Below are 25,744 nucleotides of genomic sequence, written 5' to 3'. Positions count from 1 at the left end.
TGGTGTTTCCATATTCCCATCAATAATAATAATAACACATTGAGATATTTACTAAAAAAAAACCTAGAGGAAGACCACCAGACAGATGGGACAGAGATATAAGGAAGACAGTGAGATTCAATTGGCAACGAGAAGTTCAGGATCGGAAGAAATGGAAGATTTTGCTGTGATGATTTGTTACACAATGACTCAAAGAGGCCTCATCATTAAGTGATAGAACTGGCTGATTTTATATATATACACTAGTGTGCTTAAGATGGTCACTGAAACATCAGTTTATCTCCCTCTAAACAGTGAAATCATTAGACTACAACTAAGCTCGTCTTCCAATCGTGAAGGTTAAGAATGCAATTTTCATTTGTTACAGTGGTAACAGCTATGTGTTGTTACAAATTAAATGCATGTTTATTCATTTAACTAACAACTGTGTAAGTCTAATTTTCTGTGCTTCAACCATTTTCCTGTATTCCATTTCATTTCATAATGTTGGCTAGGAACTATTATTTCTTGATTATTTCTTCTTGATTCGCTTGCTTACAAAACAAAATTCTTTTTAGAGTTTTTTGTTCTATTTTCAACTCACTATCACAAGTGCACATTTGCTCAAACAAGTTAGCACAATGTTTGAATGCTCTGCTAGAATCATAGCCATTGCACCAGAGGAATTGACACTTTTTAGTCCCATAATGAATTCTGTAATATCATTAGAGGCCATATTTTTAAAACTAACGTCGGTCTGTGGTTTATGTAATCTTGGCAAAAGTAAATCTAATGTCTATACATTTGGTTTCTGATTAGTAAGTGCACAATAAAAATGTGAATGTACTGTAAAATGTGGCAGGATCTGCTATTGAAAGAGATCAAATGAAATTCACAAAAGTTAATGTGTTTGGGCCATTTTATTCTTCAGTCACCAACAAGATGCCCAGCCAGAGTAACACAGTAGATTTATCACAAAGCTAAATAGTTGTCTTATGGAATATTTTCCATTTGCCCTAAAAGAATTATCTGACATGTAAACATCTCAGTTTGTATGTAAAAACCTTATTTTCTGATGTATTAAGTGCTTAAAATTTGTAAAACTTATATCTATTGTACAAGAACAGACTGTAAAAAGGCACCTATATGTTTCAAGCTTGGTTTAAACACAGTATTGTCATTATAAGTCTGCCATCAGCTTTTGGCATCTTAAATGGGAAGTGAAACGTAACAAGAAACATGAGACATACACAAACAACAATGGAAGTCTTTGTACAAATCACAGCAATAACACAAAAAAAATACATTTAGCAATAACAAGACACAACAAATGATTTATATAATACAAAAACAAAGTATAGTTTGTACATTTCAAAAATATATATTACAACACAAAAATGTATTGAGCAATTATCTGAACTTGAATCTAAATGACATGTATGTTATGACTACAAACTAACTGCCTATAAGTAACTTACAGAATGACAAAAATATTTTCAAAAAATGCAATGTCATGAAAAATACTGAAATAAAGCAAACAACAGTTCACGAATAGTTTGAGACAGTGTCATAAGAAACAAGATGCAGAGTACAAGTTTGTAGCTCACAATCCATAATCTGCAAGCATCTTCAGAATGACTGCTAATATATACCTGTATCATAATTTAAACTTTACATAAACCAGTTTTTTGTCATTATGTTAACAGTCCTCTTTGATTAAAAGTAATGAGTTTCACATACTGACATAATAAATTATGCACTGCTGGTTGGCACTAGTATTTGACTACCCCTACACAACCTCAGTTGTCGCCATAACAGGTACAAGAAGACCAGACTTAAAGTGGGCAGTCCATACAGCAGAATGAGTTGAAGCACACGAGCACTATACGTCACATGTACAAACAAACTTTGGAAGTCACTGGGTAAATCATCCAGGCCCTGTGAACAACAGTGATGATTATTATGTAACATATGCTTGATAGTAAATTGTAGTATGAAGAAAGTGAAATACTAACTGTAGATTCATTCATGTCAATGTATAATAAATATAAAATGAATGAAAATTTAATTATTACTGCAATAAGGGACATTCCATGACAGTAAGCAATATATATAATAAAAGTATGTGTGTGTGTGTGTGTGTGTGTGTGTGTGTGTGTGTGTGTGTGTGTGTCTGTAAGTGCTGCCAAAACTACTATTATGGCTATGGGCCAAGATGAGGCCAGTCTATGTTGTGGCTACATTGTAATCTCTAGCACCTGCTTTTTGTTGCATACAGCTGTATTGTATCCACTGGAACTGCACAAACATCACTATCATAACATTACATCCTGTCTAAACCAAAATGCAGCAGTATGACAAACCCCATTCTTCAGGACCCACAATTCTGCTCCATTTAAAATTACTTACTTTCTGATATTGCACGTTTGATATTGATGAGGCACATTAAATCTCACTTTTACGTTCCCCCCTTTTCTGATGGTTCTAATTTATTTAATGCCTTGGCATAATACTGCTAATAAAACAAAGAAGGCTGCTGGGCCAACATGCATGTCATTCCCTGGCAACACAATTTAGTAATGTACCATTAAGCTCCATTGCCAAAAGAATTAAATTGTAACTGCCCTAACAAATTTTTATTTTCAATAAAAGCTCACTGTTATGATTTCTACTAAACAGTAAGTCTTTCTGTGAACTCTTCTCATTTGTTGACCAACTACAAATTATTCCAACATGTCCTTTATTCCTGACTCTGCAGTTACTGCCAGTGGTTGTGACTGGAAAGTTACTCTGCTTTGAGCAGGACACTTCATCCACATGATTATGCAAATAAATATAATTTCACAACTTCCGGTTCTAACCTTATTACTTGCTGTGGTAGTTATTGAATATCATTCTTAGATCTCCAATGCAACATATTTATTTACTTTACAGAACAAGACATATTTCAGACTCTGCACTCGTTTCCAGCCTTCTGGCATGCAATGGTAAGAATGTAAATCATACCACTTCAGTTAATGAAGTGAGAAAGATAAATTTAACATAATTGTATCTACATTTTTTCAGCCGTCCCACGGGCAAATAAGCAATGTAATATTATTTGTGAAATTTTCAAGATCTCATTTAACCTGGAAACCATCAGGGTGCTGTACTCATCAGTTACTTCATCTTATTTTATTTTTCATTGTGAATATTACCAGTGGAAAAATTGAAAAATTTGCTGCCAGAAGAGTAACAAAAATTTTGATGCCCCTGGTTTGACTTCTTTAGCTGTTGCTAAGGGAATGAGATCAATACTGTGAGTGATGATGAAGACAGAAGACTGCTGAAACAGCATGCATGGAGTACAAGTGCATACAATCCTAGAAAGAATTTAAATATGGAAGGAATTCAAGTGTATATAATCATAGAAAGAATTTAAATATGGCTGTATCTAGTGCTTCAAACAAAATGAGTCCACTCAGCTACTTGTGTCACATACTTTGACACATTCAAATGTTCATTAGACAATTTCTTCATTAAAGGTTGAATACAGAAATTGTATATGCTACAGATACCACATATTAGTTAATCATTTGGCTCAAGTGAAAAGTCAAGCATTAGAATACAATCTCCTACACAGAGACATGTCAAAGCTACTGTTTGCTATTTAAGTTTAATTTATTCACAGACTGTACTCCGTAAAACACACCAGATAGGAGATCCTTCACAGATGTGGAAGAAGTCAAGTTATACATTAACAGGCATAAGCAACCACTGCAGATAACTTCTGTGCACTATACTAACAACTAGTTATAATTAACGTCAATATCCCCACATTCACATGGAAGGAGAAACATCAAGGTTGAATAGTTACTTTCTCTAACTGCAACTTGTTGTCCCTCTCTTCCATCCACTCTTCATCCTATTAATACTCCTACATTTCTGACAACTATAGATATGTATGACATGTACAGTGTGGTTCCACAGCTCTACCATGTGCAAAGGTAAGAGCATATCACTAAGGCCAATCATTCTAACTGCCCCAAAGCAAACTATGGAAGGACAGTAAGACTGGCCAAGAGTGGAACAAAGATAGTGCACATCATGGAACCTTCCAAAGTGGACCACTGGAATCTGCTATCATCATTGCAGTGTCTACCTCAAACTTCAGCACTGCTGTTTCACCCTCTTGCATCTCATGGGCTTTGACTCCACCCACAGCACTCACCAGCAGGTGATTAATTTGGAAGCATTGCCAGGGCTCATAAGAAGTATACTTGCCTGACAGACTAACTCCTCTCCCACAGTGTTACTAATGACTGGCGATGGATTTAAATAGTTGCCTGAACACCCCCCAGAATATTTAATGTCTAGAACTACTGTATTATTTAATACATAATGTGGTGTTTTCTTGATGATAATGACGATGATGATTTATGGCTGATGGCACTAAACAGCAAGGTCATAGTGCTCACATTTTCTTGATAGAAGGATCCGTTTTTATATGCATATATATATCTAGTATAAAATAAGCTAATTGTCCCTGGATGGATGTTTATCAATTGCATTAGGTCACAGCAAATTGGTGAAGAGGATTTGAGAACCCTTTTTGCAGAAAGTAAGTCTATGGTATGCAGTGGCATAAAATTTGAAACTACAGCAGTTATTTCAACACCTGCATGAATAGTAGCAGTTGACTTGTCCAAAGTTAGCCCCACCCACCTCATTCCAGCCCACACTTACGCCTCTCAATATCTGATTAAAACCTTGAGGACTGGAGTTCATACATAGTATGTCTTTGCCATTAACTTGGGGCAGGAAATATCACTTACTCTTTAATATCACTAACTGGCCCTCAAACAACAACAGTAGTGGGGGAAGGGGGTGGGGGGATGCAGGTGATTGGTTAAGTACATGTGTGTATTTTATTTTTTACATATATCAGGTGGATTTTCTCAAGTGTTTCAGCAGATATCTGGAATTTTGATTTTGCAATCTGTAGCTGAACTCAGCCCAAATGAATAGTGCTCAACACACCTTTCATGAGACAACTAGTATTGATGGAAAGTATCAGTTTCTTTAGTGTTACAAACAAAATGCTTATTGAAGCATAATTTTATGTGCCCGTTTGATAGAGCAGTTCCAGATTAGTCTAGTGTGATAGTTGTTTTATCAATGTGTATTAACAGGGACTCTATAACTCAAAGAATAACCAGCACTCCAGCAGTGACAGCAATGTCCTGGCCAGCACTGATGGCTACCACCAAGCATGTAGCACTGCTCAGTTGGTGCTGGAGTACTGTTTATTCTTAGTGTTTTACTCTCTCTCTTAATACATATCAATAAGATGAATACTGGACTAGACTGCTCTATTGAATGGACGCATAAAACACTGATTTAAAAATAATTTTGTTTGCAGTGGGAAACAAACTGATGCTTTCTGTTGCCACTGGGTGTCCTATGAAAGCTGGTATGAGCAGTAACTGTTTGGGCTGAGTCCAGCTACATAATGAAAAAGCAAAATTGCAAGTATCTGCCAAATCACATGAAAAAATTGGCTTCCATGAATTAATCCTGTAAAGCATGATATGAGAGCACTGCTTGAGTTACTTTTAAACAGCTTATTTGAAAGCATTCTGAAGTATTACAGTAAATGAACAAGTTTGAAACATTTTAATACACGTAGTTTGTTTCATACATGTGACAGTGTCCTAAATGATATTGATAAAGCATTAATTAAAAGATTAATATTTTCAGCCTTTTTATATCCATTCAACACAATCCACTCAAAATATTATAAACAGAATTTGCATTCAAGTAAAACCAACGATTTGTGATGGGTCCAAAATACTATTTTGATCCACTGAATCATACCAAAAATTGCCTTAAGTGACATTGGAAATTGTAGAAAGATACATTTGATTTTTTAGATATTTTGTAATTATGATACATGGCTTATTTGATGCCATAGGAATGATGTCATGAGCCATTGTATTAAGCCACTATAGATTAATGTGCCCAGTTACGGACAGTTCTAGAGACTGTTCAGTTTGTTAGGATGGTTAGTAGCACACTGATTCCGATGATTTAATTCTATTAAATCATATGATGGTAACACTGACTAACCTGGCGGAAGTGGACTAATAAAGGTTGGGCCAAATAAAAGTGACACAGGAAATATTTGTAGGACTGATCAGGAACTGATCCCTGTTAATGAACAGGTGAACTGATGGTAGAATATTTTGTTGTGCATGACTTAATGCATCCAGAAGAACTTTTGCCTGCTGAGTTCTGCTGGTGGTTTCTGATTGAAGTGACACCACGACTTTTTGACAGCTAGTCTTTCATTTCGTCAGATGAGTCTCGATTCAGCCCGTCAGGGTATGTAAAGTCACAGAACATGTGCCATTATGTATCATAAAATCCCATCAGTAATTTGAAGAGCATATGACATTATGGAATGAAAGTAAACATAGTATGCCAGCTTTCTCATTTTTATATCCCCTATGTCTGACACAATTCGCATTGCAAATAGAGATTTGTGAAGACAGTTCAGCAGTTCTGTGGTGTGCTCCTCCCAGTTGAATTTATTATCAAGCTGTAATCCCAAGAATTTAACACTGTCCACTTCTTCTATTTGCTTGTCATCATATGTTAGGCATGTACTCGTGGGACACTGCTTAGAAGTTCTGAACTGCATTTAGCATGTTTTTTCAAAGTTTAGTGACAAAGAATTGGCTGGGAACCAGTGATTAATGTCCACAAATATTTTACTAGCCAATCTTTCTAAGACTACACTTGATTTGCTATTTATTGCAATGTTCGTATCATCAGCAAACAAAACAAATCCACATCTGGTGATGCCTGTGGGCTGAGGATACACAGTGTCTGGTCAGTACCATTGGGCCTTCATGGCCTGTTCAGATGGAGTTTAGTTTTATTATTACTTGGCTCATCCTGCATGTCTTTATTGGTGCTGAATGATAATGAACAAATAATATGGGAAGTTCTTGTTTGTTTTTCAGTCACTTAAAATCTGCTTAAACTTTATGTGACAACATGGTCATGCAACCTTTGACAAACCACTGCCCAAAAGGCCAGGTTCCGTTTTCTGGCCTGACTGACAACCATGTCATTCTCTGCCAGTGGCATCCTTGGACGCAGTATTGAGAGGAATGTGATCAACACAGCACTCTCCTGGTTGCTGATGGGTTTCTTGACCTTGGGACTACTACTAATTGTTTGAGTAAATCCTCAGTTGGTTTTTTAAAGTTGAGTGCACCATGTACCAATCTTCCCACCTGGCAGTATCAGGAATTGAACCAAGTCCTCCACAGGGCAGTCAGTTGTGCTGACTACTCAGCTATGGAGCATAAAAAAATCCACAAGAATTGTGGATATGACAATCTACTGGGGCTTGATGTTATTAAAAAAAAAAAAAAAAAAAAAAACAACAACAATGTATTGGTAGAGATCAAGATTACTGAACAACCTGTACTGTCATACTTACCATGGGCCACCAAATTGCAGGACATCAGTCAGTATTGAAAATTAACTTATGTGGTGGGTATCTGTGACAAACTGTATAAACATATCCTCATCTGAGACAGGCTGGTTCAGGACACCTCCATTCAGTAAATCCAAGCTGACATCCTCAAATTATCAGTCTCAGTGGGGAGCAGTGCCAGTCATTGTGCAAGCTTTCAAAATGACAAAGTGAGCTTGGTTGTTGACCCTGTCATCTGCAAACTATGCCTTTACAACATCAGGCCCTCATGCTCACTAGGCACCACAGGCCAGCCCAACGCACAAGCATCATCAAGAGTTTCCTTCCTGCCCTACCCTGCACGTTTCTACCACCATGACCACAAAGCTTTCATCCAATACTGGGCATCTTTTACAACTTGTGAATGGCCAGGTATCTAACCTGTGTGCTTCAGCACCAGCAGTAGAAAGTTCTCCATAACTGGTGCAAGTTGATGTCATCTAGATGACACAAGATGGGCTCTTGGTGGGTGGATATGGGTGCACATACATATCAGTTGTCACAATAATCACAGGGAGACCTATAAACAACTAAGCTCCAGCCCTCTCCTACCTTGTACCATTTCATTGGTAGAATACAGATGAGCAGTTCCAGTTGTTGGTGTGTGGTATGCTTTAGCCGCATACAAAGCTGTCACACTTCATCTATGGGTCTTGGTAGTCCATCAACACAATGGCCTTAATATCTTTGTCATGCTCTTTAATGCATCTGACTGCCCCATTGCCAGTCTTCTAGTAATGGTATCATAGATTTAAAAAAAAATATATCTGTGCTAGCTATTTTCTACCTTTATATAATATTGCAAAATTGTTTAAATTATTTGGATGATCTATTTGTTACAGAAACAGACCAAGAGAACTATTTATGCAATCTCTGCTGAGTGCTCACTCAGATACAACAGTTGGGTCTGTGTTGCAATTCACAGAAGAGCACATTTTTCTGACATGAAGATGACTATGTATGGTATTTCATGGGCAAGGACAGTGTGTGGGCAGCAGAGACGCACACTCAAGTTATTCACAACCTTACCACACCATAGAGTCTGATATGCATGTATACAGATGTCAGTAATATCATGTACACAAGATATGAAAAGGCAGTACATTGACAGAGCTGTCATTTGTACTCAGGTGATTCATGTGGAAAGGTTCCCAATGTCATTGTGGCTGCATGACAGGAATTAACAGACTTTGAATGCAGAATGTTAATTGGAGTTAAACACTTGGGACATTCCATTTTGGAAATCATTAGAAAATTTAATATTCTGTGAACCACAGTGTCAACAGTATGCCTAGAATACCACATTTCAGGTGCCACCTCTCATTATGGACAGAGCAGTGGCCGATAGCCTTCACATAATTATTGAGAGCAGTGGCATTTGTGTAGATGTGTCAGTGCTAACAAACAAACAGCAATTTGTGAAACAACCTCAGAAATCAATATGGGATGTATGACAAACATATCCATTAGGAGAATACACTGAAATTTGGAGTTAATGGGCTATGGCAGCAGATGACTGATGCGAGTGCCTTTGCTAACAGCACATTGCCTATAGCACCTATCTTAGGCTCATGACCATATTGGTTGGAATCTGGATAACTGGAAAACTGTGACCTGGTCAGATGAGTCCTGATTTCAGTTGGTAAGACCTGATGGTAGGGTTCGAGTGTGGTACAAACCCAAGGGGTGAAAAAGGCATTTGCATGCTGGTGAGGGCTCCATAACAGTGCAAGCTGTGTTTACATGGAATGGACTAGGTCCTGTCATAAACTGAACTTATCATTCATTGTAAATGGTTATATCTGGCTACTTAGAGGCCATTTGCAGCCATTCATTGACTTCATTTTCCCAAACACCAATGGAATTTTTGTGGGTGACAATGCGTCATGTCACCAGACCAAAATTGTTCATGATTGGTTTGAAGAACACTCTGGAGAATTCAAGTGAATGATTTTCTCAACATGCATACAACCATACATTTATGGGACATAATCAAGAGGTCAGTTCATGCCCAAATCCTGCACCAGTTACACTTTCACAATTATGTACTACTATAGAGGCAGCGTGGCTCAATATTTCTGCAGCAGAGCTCCAGTGGCTTGTTGAGTCCATGCTGTGTCAAGGTGCTGCACTACACTGAGAAAAACACGATACGACACCATATTAAGAGGTATCCCATGACTTTTGTCACCTCAGTGTAGTTTCCAACACCACAAGTGAGTTCTGCCAAATTGGCAATCTTTTTGAATGTACTTCAGAATCTGAACATGCTTTTTACATGTAAATCTACATCTATACTCTGGAAGTCACTTTATGGTGTATATCAGGGATACTTTGTGTACCACTGTCATTTCCCCCTTTTCCTGTTCCAGTTGTGTGTGGTTCATGGAAAGAACTCCATGTGACATCAAATCTTTTTAATTTTATCTTCACAGACTTTTTGTGAGGCATATGTAGGAGAAAGCAACACATTGGTTGACTCTTCTAGGAATGTGTATTCTTGGAATTTTAACAGTAGACCCTATCATGATGCCAAATGCCTCTCTTGTTGTGTGCGCCATTAGAGTTGATTGAGCATCTCCAAGGTATTTTTGCACTAACTAAATGAGCCTGTAATGAAATGTGCTGCTCTACTTGAGATTTTCTCTATTTCCTCTATCTGTCCTATCTGATGCATATCTCAGAATGATGAGGAGTATTCAAGATTGCTTGAATGAATGCTTTGCATGCTACTTCCTTTGTTGACGAGTTACATTCACCGATGATTCCCAGTTTGGTATTTACTTTACCCAAAATTAATTTTCGTATTGCTGCTCCACTTCATATCACACCATGTGCATACTCCTAGATTTTTCTTGGAATTATTGCTTCCAATGTTTGTTCTGCAGTCTTGTTATCATACAGTAAAGGGGCTTTCTGTCTATATGTTTCTAATACATTACATTTGTTTATGTAGAGACTCAAGTGCAATTCACTGCAGTAAGTGTCAATCCTTTGCAGGTTTTGCTGCATTTCACAATAATTTTATAGCATTTCAATTTCTCTGTGTACAACAGCATCATCCACGAAAAGCCTCATGGAACTTCTGATGTTATCTACTAAGTCATTTACATATATCTTGAAAAGTAATGGTCTCATTACATGGTCTTGGGGGCACACTCAAAGTTACTTTAATTTCTGAAGATCTATCTCTTTTCAGAATGATGGCTGTGCTCTGTTTGCTAAAAGTTCTTCAGTCCAGTCACACAGTTAGTCTGATATTTTGTATTCTCATATTTTCTTCATTAGGTAGCAGTATAGAACTGTCAAATGCCTTCTGGAGGTCAAGGAACACAGCATCTACTGCTTTATGGGCATATGGATAAAGAGAATGGGATGGGTTTTACATTACTATCATTTCTGGAACCAACAATGATTCCTACACAGGAGATTTTCAGTCTTCAGAAATTTCATAATGAATGAGTGGAACATATTTGAAAATTGAGCAACAAACTGACGTCAAGATATAGGTCTACAATTTTGTGCATCTATCAGATAACCCTTCTTGAAAATGGGAATGGTCAGTGCTTTTTTGCAGTCATTAGGAATGCTTCCCTCCTCTCTTGGTCATTTATATTGATGTATGTCATTCTGTTATTCACACAGTTATTTAAAGGAGGTAGTGCACTTTTTCTGCTCTGAGATGTTGTTTGATCTAAGCATCTTGCCTAATCCTAATCACTCCTGTTCTTGCAACTTATGTGTCTCAGAATGGGTTTGGCTTGCCACTATCTCATTGTGCATTAGATAGACCAGAGTGCCAAATTATTTATGTATGAAAAACTCCATCAATGATTCAGACTAAATAATCACAGATAGAGAAGGATGTCCTCTCTAGAATTTTCAGCTTTAAAAAGCTCCGTGAATATGAGTCTGGCACTTCATTTAAATTAGTTACTGATCATAAAACTCTTCTCACAATCTTTGCCCTTAACTAAGGCATTTTGCTGTGCACTGGAATATCTTTCTCAGTAACTATCAATGTAAAATTTCATTTCAATCCACAGCACACCATACCAATGCAGCCTATCTGTTGTGATTCCTAGTGGGACCAAATGAAGCCTTTGACTCTTCTCCACAATCTGTTGTCATACTGAGTGCAAATCACCAACAGTCTCCACAGAAAACTGACTGAAATATTCGTAAGTAGTGGAAGCAACAGCTGAAGATAAACTTCTACAACAAATCTGGTCTGCAGGACTCCAATGAAAATAACTGGACACCAAACGCCTGCTCCCCTTAGATGCTGTCATTTTTGTGTATGTCAAAGAGTTCTCCTCCTCTCTGCAGTGCAGTGCAGTGCAGTAAGCACACAGAAAATTCACAGGCCCTCCAATTGGGCCTGGGGAATCATCAGAACCAAATCTGTACAATTGCTGTTATGTGTATTGGCACAGTATGAACAAGTACACTGTCAGGACGATCACACATGGCAAGACTCACATTTCATCACAGTCATCACCCCATCGACAGTTTCAGTTGTAGTCATCAACACAGTATCCTGGAGAATGCCTGGAAGTGGACTTTACAGGGTCATTCCAGTGGTGTATATGGGTGGTAACAACAAATGCAAAGTCACACTAACCAAATGCTGTCTGAATATTCTCCACTGCAGGCATTGACACATACAGTGTGAATCACTAACTATTGCCACCTAGAATAACTCTTAAAGCTTGATAGTAACTGAAAAGTTTGTGAGACAAATGTTGCAAGGGACAATGGGGGACATAATAATAGAGCACTTGCCCACGAAAGGCAAAGGTCCTGAGTTCGAGTCTCGGTCTGGCACACAGTTTTAATCTGCCAGGAAGTTTCATATCAGTGCACACTCTGCTGCAGAGTGAAAATCTCATTCCGGGCCATAATATTTTACTGTTACTAGGTGGGGTCGCTTCAGAGATAAGAAAGTCAATTTTTTTTAAAATGGGATGCTATAGTTTGGTACTTATTTTCTGATAGCGGCTATCAAGATGAATCCAATGATGTGTAACAGTAAGGCCTTTGAAGGTCAAAATAGGTCACAAAGCTGGCATGGACATCCGTTCACAGAAGGTGTTTGACACGATGACCATTGGTATCAGTGCAGTGCTGAAATCTTCTTATCATGGATTGAGTGGTATACCTCATCACTTTGGCACTTATCGAAGCACATGCTCTGACAATTCTCTTTCATATATTGTGCAAATAGTAAATATTTGCCGAATACAGCATAGTCATCTAATGTGCCATTGACATGTAAACACCATTCGATGGTTTTGCAATACAACACTAATAGGAATGGTAAGACTAGGCTTGTTCACCAGACTTGGTGCCTCTGGATTTTTTTCTTGTATGGATTCATAAAGTACATTGTTTATAAAGATGTTTCAACTATATCTGAAGATACAGACTTTAAAGACATAGACTATAAAGACAAAAAAGGTCCACATGGTGTGGGAAGCCTATTGTACAACAGTGGATTTTATATTGTAGATTGTATTTTATTGGTCCTATTGTCTACATAGCAGCTTATGCATAAGACATTGGACAAGTCAAGTTATAAATATACAGGCTAAAAGTAATTTCAAGGCATACATATTTAACCTTACAATAATACACTTTACACGTAAGTATTTATATAACACATTTCATAAATTTAAATATTCTTCAATGGAGTAAAAGCAGTGATGCTGTAAAGATGACTTTAGAGATTTTCCAAATGTATTGACCTCAGTGATAGCTTTTATGTTTTCAGGAAGTTTGTTATAAAGCTTAACTCCCATGTGAAAAGTACCTTTTTGGCACAGAGCTGTGCTGATTTGAGTCATATGTAAATTTCTGTTTTGTCTGGTAAAGTGCTCATGTACATCACAGTTTTTTGTAGTCTCTGGTCCTTGCCTATTACATTTAATTTAAAGAACAAAAGGGTTTCCATAATGTATACACACAGTAATGGGGGAATACCAGATTTCTTAAACAGGGGTTTACAAGAGTCTCTAGGCTTGCACCCAAACAAGATTCTAATGGCCCTTTTTTGTAGTTTAAAAGTGCTATTAGCAATTTTAGAGTTTCCCCAGAAGGTGACCCCATATCTAAGATGAGAATGAAAGTATGCATGATATGCATTCAATACTGTTTTCTCACTACAGCATGATTTTAATGAACAAAGAAGATAATATGTTTTGCTCAGTTCTGCATTGAGATATTCATCTGATGTTAAGAATCTATCATACGACACCCAAGGAGGTGAAGAGTCAGGCCAAGTCACTCCACGGGTGCCAACCGTGCCCAACCATAGACAGTGCTTGGCTTACTTCAGCAAGACAACCAGCAACTATCACTGACTGCCCAGCATTATTTCCAACCTAAAAATCCAGTTGTCTGCTGCTCCGTATGCCATACCCACTGGGTAACTTGCACCATTATTGAGCTCCAAGATGCAGTTTTGGCCACTGTGGATACTGAGGTAAGAAATATCCAAAATCACATGAACCAAGAGCCACTGCCACTGCCAGCAACAGGAAGGGACATGAGTTCTGCAGCACTGTTACAAGCAGCAATAGCTATGACAACCAGCTGTGAAACAAACTACAGAAGAGTGATATACTCAGTTGCTGACTGGAACTAAGGCACTTCACATCAGACAGTCCTACACAGCAGACAGTACTGCAATTTATTAAAATTATCTCTGAGAGATTTAAAATTGATGTAAAAAACTGTATTGGTACAGAAAGGGATTTTGAGTTAATTGGACCTCAAATGTTTAGTTATTTTCACTGGGTCTTCTTTACTACCAAAAGCTCAAGTTTGATTTGACCAAGCCAGTGGTGAGAATTTCTCTGCCATGTTTTAGAGCCTCAGCATTTATGTGTTACTTCACTACATTGAACTATTCTGTTTTGCAACATACTGAAATGAGTATTTCCTTGATTAATACAGACTAGTTGCAAATAATACAGTCATTGGTATTGAACAGTTCATTTATAGTTATTGAACAGTTCATTTATAGTTATTGATAAGTGAGGTATCATGTATTTGATATATGGATGTGATTCTGTCTATCTGTTTCAGTTTTATCACAATTCAATGTTATGTAATAGATGTATATATTAGGCATGTTTTTGGGAAAAAGCTTTTGTTCTTTATGTTTTTAAGATATGCACATCATTTTAAGATGATTCTTGTAGTAACAAATTCCAAGTAAGGTTTTGCATAATTTTATTCAAACATTTGTAAATTGAACATAAATGTTAATTATGTGGACATTTTAAGAACAAATGTCTTAAGGAAACACAATGTCAAGGAAACAATGCATGTAATACTCTAGATGGTGAGCCATTTATTTGCTGTGAATGTCCAGTTCAGTGGTCTATTGCTACTGTATAAGAGGAGTAGGCATTGCAGATTCACTGTCTCATTTCTCTCCCTCATTATCGTGAACAATATGATCATGACACTGCACTCTACACATGTTCCTTACAGTTACTGCAGGTATTATCTAAGGAGTTAAAATATCTGCAACATAATGAGGTTTAAAGAGAACTCTGTCATTGTAATGGTATGATGATGTTCATTTTGGATTATAAGTGCAACAAGCACCTATGTCTACAGTTACACATGTACATAAGTCACCACACAATACATGTTAGAGGGTACCTTTTGTCACTACTAGCCATTCCCTTTTCTGTTCTGCTTGTGAATGGAGAAAGGGAAAAACAACTTTCTATGTGCTTCTGTATTAGCCCCAATTTCTCTTATCTTCTCTTCGCAGTCCTTACACAAGGTGTGTACTGGTGGCAATAGAATTGGTCTGCTTTTAGCTACAAATGCTAGTTATCTAAATTTTGCTCAATTGTGTTTCACAAAAAGAATGTCATTTTCCTCCATGAATTCTCATTTGAGTTCACTGAGCATTTCTACAACATTTACAAGTTGACTGAACATACCAAAAACAAATCTAGCAGCATCCCTCTGAATGGTTTCGATGTCTTCCTTTGATCTGATCCATTGGGGTTCCAAACACTCAAATTATGCTCAAGAATGGGTTGCACCTGTGTTCCATACATAGTCTTCTTCATATATGAGCAACACTTTCCTAGAACTTTCCCAGTAAATTGAAGTCAACCATTTGTCTTTTATGGTATTACCCTTATGTGCTTGTTCCATTGTCTATTTGTCTGCCATGTTACATACTGAGATTTAATTGAAGGGAGTGTGTCAAGCAGCACACCACTACAAACATTTCATCACAAGACAAGGAAGGACAATAAAGAATGGGAACAAGAGAGAACCAATTCAGCCAAATGGCTACTTGGTCCAGTATTTAAGAAAAGGAAGCTGTTAATGCATAAGGCAAAAAGATCAGTCAGTCACTATACCAGGAGTATTAGTGAAATAGACACTTCTCCATATGATCTGGATTCTGTTGTGCATTCACATTTGCTAAAAGCTAATTATTGTCCAGTTATAGTAAAAGTGAAAGTATTAGTAAGTTACCCTGAATACAACTGTGATGGAAGTACTAGTAATAACAACAGTAGTTATTTCAGTGCTAGTGAACTGCAATTTGGAAGAGTACAGAAAATGTTGCAGTTAAAGGTAGTACTATACAGTGATTAATGTAGGAGAAGTTAACTGTTTTTCTACAGATGAAGAGGACAAATGGCACACATGAACAAAACTGATGCCAGAGAAAAGTTGCACATAATATATAATTACTAGTTTTAGCAAAGTAGCTGTTTTAAACAAAAACATATGAATAACATAATACGATATTGTTAACATACCTACTGAACAGGTACAAATTTTACTTACCATTTCAATCCAAGCAATAGGTAAAATTGTCCTATCTTTGAAACATTTGACAGTCTGCATATAGGGTGTGGTCCTCACCATGATGTTGATCTGAATTCGTGACCAGCCAGCAAGAGGCACACCCAGCTTCTGCACAAATTTTGAACAGCATTGATAATTTTTATTCCCTTTTAATTAATTAATTAATTAATTAATTGACATACAATTTTCCATAAATACTGTTACGGAGGAGAAAGTTCGGGAATGAGAAACTGATGGAGGCAGTCACAGTTGGCATTATTGTAAAGTATACTAATAACCAGTTACGTCCAGTGTTACCTACTTATATTGATGAGTATGAGAATTTTTTCTAGATCACTTCAACACGCACACACACATGCAACATACCACTCAGACAAATATAATAAAGCTACAAAAACAATCAGTTATTGGTATTATAATGTAAATGGACAGATAAAAGAATCTACTCACCAAGTGGTGGCAGGGGAACACACATACAAAAGGATATAACTTTTACAAGCTTTCAGAGCCAGTGGCTTCTTCTTCTTCTGGTAGAAGAGTTGAAGGGGAAGGAAAAGAAGTGAAGGAAAAGGACTGGAAAGGTTTAGGAAAAGGGGTACAGTTTAGAAAAGTCACACAGAACCCCAGGTCAGGGGAGACTTACCAGACAGGATGAGAAGGAAAGACTGATTGTTGGGGACTGCACTCAATGAGATTTGAAAACCTGAGAGCTTAAAGGTGGAAGACAGAGATTACTACTAAAACATCATGTATGAGTTAATATGAGTGAAAAGCTAAGTGCATTGTATGTACCAGAGGTGGCAGGAGGGACCGCGAAAAATAGACAAGTCAGAAAATGGAAAACGGTAAAAACTAAAATGGAATGAAGAAAGGAGTAGTTACAGTGAATAAGTGCTGAGACAGAAGGAATTGATGTAAATTAAGGCCAGGTAGGTGGCGAGCAATAAGGACATGTTGTAGTTCTAGTTCCCACCTGCGAAGTTCTGAGAAAGTGTTGTCTGGGGGAAGAATGTAGATTGCGCTTGTGGTAGAACAGGCACTGAGGTCATGACTGTCATGTTGTAGAGCATGCTCTGCAACAGGATATTGTGTGTTGAAAGTATACACCCTCTGCCTATGCCCATTCATCCTGACTGATAACTGGGTGGTCAGTACCTCACCTCTTATCTCTCAAACTCCAGAGGAGTTCTCGTGCATACTTTAGGGACTAGCCCCCCCCCCCTCCCCCCCCCCCCCCCCCCCCCGGAAGAAAGAATACTGCAGAGACATGGTTAACCAACAGCCTTGGGTTTGTTTCCAGAATGAATTTTCACTTTGCAGTGGAGTGTGTACTGATTTAAAAATGCAGAGTGAAAATTTGTTCAGGAACCAATTTCCCAGGCTGAGGCTAAGCAATGTCTCCACAATATTCTTTCTTTCACGAGTATTAGTCCTGTAAGGTATGCAGGAGTGATGAAGTGTGGAAGGTAGGAGATGAGGTAGAAAGATACTGGTTCAAGTTAAGCTATGATGGTGGATCATGAATCATGCTTAGATAGCTCAATCAATGGAACACTTGTCTTGATAGGTGAAGGTCTCAGGTTCAAGTCCTAATTTGGGACACAGTTTTAATATGTCAGAAAGTTTTGTAACATGAAATTGACTTTGACTCTCTTGTACTAGCACACTGTGGATGTATCCAGGGTAAGGTAACCCATCCAACTGCTGGAGTTAACAGTAAACAAACAGGAACACAAGACAAATGTGCATTGATCATTTAGTCAGTCATCTTCAGTGGAATGTTTATGTAAATACAACTTACACCAATGGAGAAAAGGTAGAAATGTTACACATATACTGGAAATGTTAATAAGCAGTACAGCAATGACTGGTATATATTCATACTGCACACTACTGCAGAATAATTTTTTTTACCTTAACTGCATTTACCCAGAGGATCCTGCCATAGGGCAGTGTTGGGTGAATATATGCAAACTGTGATAGCATTCTGTCCACATGTTAACACAATGAGAGACATTGTTAAGTGCAAAGAAGATAAAACTGAAGCCTAGAAAGTTGATGCACAGTGTTTCATTTAGGGCATACTTATTTCTGTTTCTAATACCTGTAAGCCAATTTTATTTGTTTGTAACTGCAAAACATTCGATTTTGTAAGATCAAGATTTAATTTACAAACTGTGAGCTAATGGCAGGCCTGCTCCACTATTATCTTTGTTGTGTGTGGTATTCTTTTACTTGAGCCCTTTACTAATGTATTTATATCATCTGCAAACAAAACTGTTTTTGAAGAATCCTTACTATGGTCACAGGTTTGAATCCTGCCTGGGGATTGGATATGTGTGATGTCCTTAGGTTAGTTAGGTGTAAGTAGTTCTAAGTTCTAGGGGACTGATGCTGATGACCTCAGAAGATAAGTCCCATAGTGCTCAGAGCCATCTGAACCTTTTGTTTTTTTTTTTTTTTTTTTTAGGTAAAGAACAGAAATGAGCCAGGTACTGGACGTTTTGAGACTCCATACTCCATATTTAATATTTCCTAATTCAAAATTTGATTTATTGCTGTGATATAATTGGTTAATGTGTCCTACTCTTTTCCACTCTTTATATACACTATCTGATCAAAAGTATCTGGACACCTGGCTGAAAATGACTTACAAGTTTGTGGCACCCTCCATCTATAATGCTGGAATTCAATATGGTGTTGGCCCACCCTTAGCCTTGATGACAGCTTCCACTCTCACAGGCATATGTTCAATCAGTTGCTGGAAGTTTATCTGGGGAATGGCAGCCCATTATTCACAGAGTGCTGCACTGAGGAGAGGAATAAATGTTGGTTGGTGAGGCCTGGCATGAAGCTGGTGTGCCAAAACATCCCAAAGGTGTTCTACAGGATTCATGTCAGGACTCTGTGCAGGCCAGTCCATTACAGGGATGTTATTGCCATGTAACGACTCCGCCACAGGCAATGTATTATAAACTGGTGCTCAATCATGTTGAAAGATGCAATTTCCATCACTGAACTGCTCTTCAAGCAAGAAGGTGCTCAAACCATCAATGTAGGCCTTTGCTGTGATAGTGCCATGCAAAACAACAAGGGGCACAAGCCCCCTCTATGAAAAATATGACCACACCATAACACCATAACCTCCGAATTTTACTGTTGGCACTACACATGCAGGCAGATGACATTCACCAGGCATTCACTATACCCCACTCTACCATCGGATCGCCACATGTTTTTCCACTGTTCAATCGTCCAGTGCTTACGATCCTTACACCAAACGAGGCATTGTTTGGCATTTACTGGTGAGATGTGTGGCTTATGAGCAGCCACTTGACCATGAAATCCAAGTTTTCTCACCTCGCACCTAACTGTCATAATACTTGAAGTTCCTGGTCACTCAATTCCACCACAACCAAATGTCTACAGAGCAGTTCATCGTTGCACTCTGATGATACTCACAGTTTCATGCATGCCATATGAACAATTATCATAAAAGAAAATAAATAATAGAATTTTACAGATATTGCTGCAGTTTCAGAGAGGAGAAGTAGGCTGATTGATATACCATAAGTTAGTGATGATCAATTTGTGTATGTGAAAGTGTGATGATCAGATTAAGTATTCAGTCTGCTGTTTTTCTTGGTGATCAAAGCTAGGAAATAAATGTGTGATTACTGGTGTGTAGTGAGTGATTGAATCTATACAGTTTACGTTAACCTCCTTTAGGTTACTTACTTTGTTGATATAGACTTTATTGCTGTACATACATGGATGTCAAAATTTATCTGAAAAAAATATTGAACCTCTTCCACATCAGATATGTAATTAAAGGATGAAAAATCCATGTCTTTTGCTGCAAAGCAGGATGAAAAATTGTCAATGATCATCAGCTGCATCAACATTTCTCGCTTCACAACACTTGAGATAATGTAAAAATCTCAGTTAATTGTTTGAGAATAGTGGAATTTTGTGACTGAAATATTTTGTGCCAGTTCTTCCAAGCATATGTGAAGGAGAAGGATTATACCACATAGATTTTAGTGACCGAGAAATCATTATATTTTATAAACAAGATGTGATGGAAATTCAAGAAATGGAAGTATTTCATCATATACTTGCCCAGGATATCATGGCCTTTAGTTTCTCAGACGTGGACCAGGACACTTGTGAAAAATAGATGAGGATACCTGTTAGCAAAACTATGGAACTATAAGAATAGAAAGCCTCTAGATTCCTCTGAAACAGGGTCAAGTGCAAAACTGAAGAAGAATGCAAAAAAGCTCAAATGAAGAATACAATGCAATTTAGCACTTATTGCAAGAGGCAAATTGATTTCTAGAAACAGCTGTAGAAATTTATACGTAAAAATTTATGATTCGTTTGCATGACATCACTGGATATGTCTCAGCATAACATATCAAACTCAAAATTGACATAAAATGTAGATCTATTACACATAAGGATTTAACAGCTGTTGTTATGTTGTCCTCCTTAAATGATAGGATCACATCATTCTGCAATTTAACAGCAAATTTATTCCAACATTCCCTCAGCAAGTAATCACAGAAATGATGACAAATCTTACAGTGCCATTTTCTCATTTGTTATTTGCACTTAGCTGAATTCCATACTACTGTATTCCCTTAATTATTTCTCAGACTAGCATCTGAGGCAAAAGACATTATAACATTCAACTGTGTACAACAATTTGGTGTGGCAGGAGGCTATCCATAAGTTGTTTAGCTCAAAGCAGGAAATAAGCATCTCTTTGAAATGTTGCCTTACAATAAGTCCTTACCTTGACAAAATGCAGATACAGATGACATGAGGTGACTCACCAAACGTGTTGTTCACAGTTAGTTTTAATGTTCCATGTAAGATCTTTTGAGTTCAAAGTTTACTGTTGGATAAAGATTTAATTTTGGGATGCACACTGGGGTGCAGTCAAGCCAATATATGTCTAATTCTGTTCCCCATTAGAGCTATGTGGTGACGACTAGAAATATAGCCCATGTTGAGTTTGACAGGGTAACAGAAAGACAGTAGTTAAGAAGCCGCAGTGCTGTTTCCAAATGCCAGGGGGAACATTTTGAGTCCTAGCCCTGTATGTAACTTTACTTGTAGATAAAAATTCATTTAAGGAAATTCATGCACTCTTGTTCAGTGCTCAAGGATGTTAATTAATTTAAATATATTTGAGAAACCTTTATTATGAACTATAATCACAGGGTGTGAAATACTAAATGGGATAAGTTAATGACTGTTTTATTCAATGGTGATCAGATAATAAAGATAATAAAGACCCAGTCATGAACTCAATGTGATGGTGTGGAGTACAACTGGAGTATTTAGATCAGGAAGGTTAAGTTCTTTAATTTTAATGGACCACAATCTGTTAGGTGTACAAAAAGGAAATGGCAAATTGTTTCAACTTCCTACAGTAAATTTTCTCTTTCCAACAAGAAAACAACATTAGGAATGAATTGAGAAGATTCAGTTATATTAACAGAACACTTTACCAGAATTTAAAAAATAAAGTAAGATGAGAGACAGAGAAATGTTATGTCTTGCTGTTACTGAGATCATATACAGGACAATAGATCTAAATACATATAAATGGCACTTGCATCTTCAGATGGGTATGTTCATAATAGTCAAAGGGATGAAGACTATTAGGCTGACAAAGAAAAGATGGAAAGACCAAACATATCAGTAAGAAGAAGAATTAGAAGAAGAAGAGTAGATGAAGAATATCTTGATTACAATGAGGGGATTTGTATGTTTCTTGTACAGGAAAGATGAGCAAATATTTCTTCTGATTCCAAGTGGGCAATAGTTAATGGTAGTTTCTTATAGACTACTCATACATGTATTCAAACACTGTGTTATTAAAACTGCATAATGAAGGATGTGTAGTGATTCAAGTTGTGTACTAATAGATTAAAGCAGCAATCATGAACTGAGGAAGGTCATTATTAAATGCTGAAGTAGAAAAACAGAAATGAAACAAGAAAAATGCTAAAAATTGTACATAAAAACAACTCTAAAGACTTATAAGTCAACAAAGATAATAAATTATATGAGATAGAGGGAAACATTCCACATGGGATATATATTATTATTATTTTGTTGGGAACCTGTGTCAGAGGAGGCTTACTGGATTGGATCTTATCACATCCAGTGTCTCCCCTGGCCCAGATTCTGGGTTACTTTTCCATAACGCTCCCCATTTCCTAAACCTTGACAGTCCTTTTCTTTTATTCCTCTTTGTTTCCTTTCAACCCTTCTGTCATAAGAAGGAGTCACAGGCTCCAAAAGCTTGCATTTTTATATGTGCTTTCTCCTGGCACTCTTTGGTGAGTAGATATTTTTATCTATCCAATTATGTTATATAACAACTTAGTTTGGCATCATAGTGATTACATAAGTGATTCCAAATGTGTGAATTTTGTCTAAAGTGGAGAGGATGCTGACACATAAGCATGATGCATATAATCAGCATTAAAAATGTAATATATTACTACTGAACTTAATACCTGTGTTGACAGTGTACAAGCATGATATTGTATTTACATTTAGACCACCTTTCTATTTAGGAACAAATAATTTTTGAATGGAAAATGCTCAGTTCTATTTAAAATACTAGAGTTCTTTAAATTTTGAAGCTTATAAAATATTAAAACTTACTGGATATATATCAACATATGAGTCGTGCAGTGTCTCATTAGGTGTTAGACCATCCACGGCATTTATTAGGCTTGGATCCCCTAGGTAAAAGTGGGGGAATGATAAGAAGATAGGTGCACCTGAAACATTTTCAATTAATGTTGATTTATAGTTTACTCTTCATTTCACATAATGCATCTAGTAATAAATACTGGTATAATTTCTCATTGTCAAGCTTTAAATTAAACACTTATTATGAAAGGGTGATTTGCTCTGAAGCTTACTGCAAAAAATGTAGTGTAATGTTCTTACCAAAAGTACATCCTGAAGTATTAAATACTCCTGATGGAGGACAAAAATCAGCATCTGGATGACAGAAGCAAGCATTCTCTGGATTTTGATATGCTGAATCAAAGACATTTCTTGGAAATTGGAAGCGGAGTGTTGGAATGTTACCAGCCACCTTGCAACAAATATAAAAAAGAATATTTTTTAAATGGAGAATTCTAAAAAATAAAATAAAATAAAGATAAAACTTTGGAGTCTCAGTTCCGTGTAGTATTAATACCCAGGTTATTTCCGTGGTGCTAGAGTTCAAACAGTTTATTCTGTAAGTTTCATTTCTTTTATGAAGCTAGGAAGTCAAAACTTAATTGATGTAAGTTTTGCATGTAGTAGGCTACTACAGTCTGCAACAGCATTCACGACCCCTTGGCTAGGGATGCACAGTAGACAGCAATGCAGCTTGCCAATCAGTGCTCAGCATATTTCCATGTTCCATACTGTGTGAACGTCCATCATCTTTGAGCATCCTGTCATATTTTATGCGTGCAAAACTACAGCTGACTCATTTCTGTAATATTTGGTGTGTTCTGTGAGTGTTCTCATAATGGCTGAAGCACTTAGAAGGCATCAAATGTTTAAAAAACATGAACCTTATTTTTAAAGTATATTCATTTTTCAAACATGAAGTAAAATCAGGCAAGCCGGTCAACAACGATGTGAAGGAGCAGGAATGTAATGCAGTTTCTGTCTATGTACTTTCCACCAGGTTTATAATGCAGAATTGCTTGTGAGCTGCACAGGCAGAGGCCACTAACATTGCCACTGACTATAATACCTGAAGAAGGAGGGGCACAAAGAAATCAGACAGTGCCACAAAATATTAGGCTGCCTTAAGTCTATTAACTCCATGGCTGCTTTTTGCAGCTAATCACAAGACATCTTTCTTTTTTGCTGCTCTTAAACAATCTCTTTCACCATTTCTCATAAATTATAGCACCCATTTGCCTTTTAAAACATTTTGTGTTCATAGTTATTTGATTTATGTGAAACAGCTAAAATTGGGGGGAAAATTATTAGAAACTGAAGAATAACATAGACTAAGTGAAGAGGCAAGTATTAGTTTTAAAAATAATATGAAAGTTATTAATAACCCTTTCTGCTGAGGATTTTCCTGTATTTTGTCCCTTAACTATGGCTGCAGGTAATACTATTGTACATTGTCAAGTATCCAATGCTTTCTTATTTTCAGTCTGCAGGAGGTTGGGAGAAGGCACTAAACATGTTCTTTAGATTTTCAAAATGAGGAAACAGCATGCCTCTAAGAAACACATTTTTAGTTGAATAATAAGTTTGTTTTCAAAACTTTAACTCTTGGTTTAAGAAGATAGGAATTTTGCATATCCATTTGGAAAAACTGAGCGAGGTGGCGCAGTGGTTAGACACTGGACTCGCATTCGGGAGGACGACGGTTCAATCCTTCGCCCGCCCATCCTGATTTAGGTTTTCCGTGATTTCCCTAAATCGCTCCAGGCAAATGCCGGGATGGTTCCTATCAAAGGGCACGGCCAACTTCCTTCCCCCTCCTTCCCTAATCCGATGAGACCGATGACCTCGCTGTCTGGTCTCCTTCCCCAAAACAACCAACCAACCAACCAATCCATTTGGAAACACTTTCAGTATTATTCTGAGGTATTGTTTGAAACACATGAAATTCAGGTTAGGTGATTACATATAAATATTTTATGATCATTTCTGCCTTTGTTCATTGGTAAATAAATTTTTACCCAAGGAACAATGGAAATTTTAGAGTATTCTAATACTTTTGGTTATAACAAACTTCACTGATTTCTCTGGGTTTCTGACTAGTTTAATTGAGGCAGCATGTCTTGTTTGACAATCTGTTCATGTAGGAAGTACTTCAGGGAGTCACTACAATGTTCTGTTAAGCTGTTAATGAGTAGTGTGAAAAGCAATAGCCCTGTTACTCTGTCATGAGGCATGAGTTGCATTATGTCTGCATCTAAAGGCACCTGAAAACTGAGTTCTTCTAGCACATCCACAATCTAGAAGATTCACTGCTTACATTGCCTAAATACATCTAAAGGGTTTCTCTAGAAAAATCATGATATTTAGTGCAGTAATAACTTATTATTGTTTATGTTTATTTTTGTGAATACTTTTGAAGAACGTGTAGAGAATATCATAACTTTTGCTATCAGATTTCAACATGGACACTGTTTGCGAGGTAATAAACTTCAAAAAGTTGTTGTGTTTCTGTCCACATTTTGCAGTTTTGTATTTGTATGACCATAGCAAGAACTTTCACCACTCATTTATGCAAGTAATTTAAATCATAAACTACCATTTTTGTATGGTAATAGCAATCACATAAGAATTGAACTTTGCAATATATTTAAGGTATGAGGATTC

At 37.1% G+C, this 25,744-nt stretch overlaps 1 protein-coding gene across 1 annotated transcript in view; it reads right to left on the bottom strand.

Moving 5' to 3' along the window:
• Positions 1 to 880: 880 nt before the first annotated feature.
• The window catches only part of LOC126101443 (lysosome membrane protein 2-like), a 225,405-nt gene continuing 200,541 nt past the window's right edge, over positions 881 to 25,744 (bottom strand). The window contains exons 7-10 of the mRNA XM_049912098.1: positions 23,342 to 23,492; positions 23,051 to 23,169; positions 16,340 to 16,468; positions 881 to 1,917 (exon numbers count right to left, since the gene is read on the bottom strand). Of these exons, the coding sequence (XP_049768055.1) occupies positions 1,732 to 1,917; positions 16,340 to 16,468; positions 23,051 to 23,169; positions 23,342 to 23,492 (585 nt within the window). The 3' untranslated portion in view covers positions 881 to 1,731. The remainder of the gene's footprint in view (positions 1,918 to 16,339; positions 16,469 to 23,050; positions 23,170 to 23,341; positions 23,493 to 25,744) is intronic.

This window comes from Schistocerca cancellata, chromosome 9, assembly GCF_023864275.1.
Source record: "Schistocerca cancellata isolate TAMUIC-IGC-003103 chromosome 9, iqSchCanc2.1, whole genome shotgun sequence".
NCBI classification, from domain to species: domain Eukaryota; kingdom Metazoa; phylum Arthropoda; class Insecta; order Orthoptera; family Acrididae; genus Schistocerca; species Schistocerca cancellata.
This window is presented reverse-complemented; position numbering and strand designations above follow the sequence as displayed.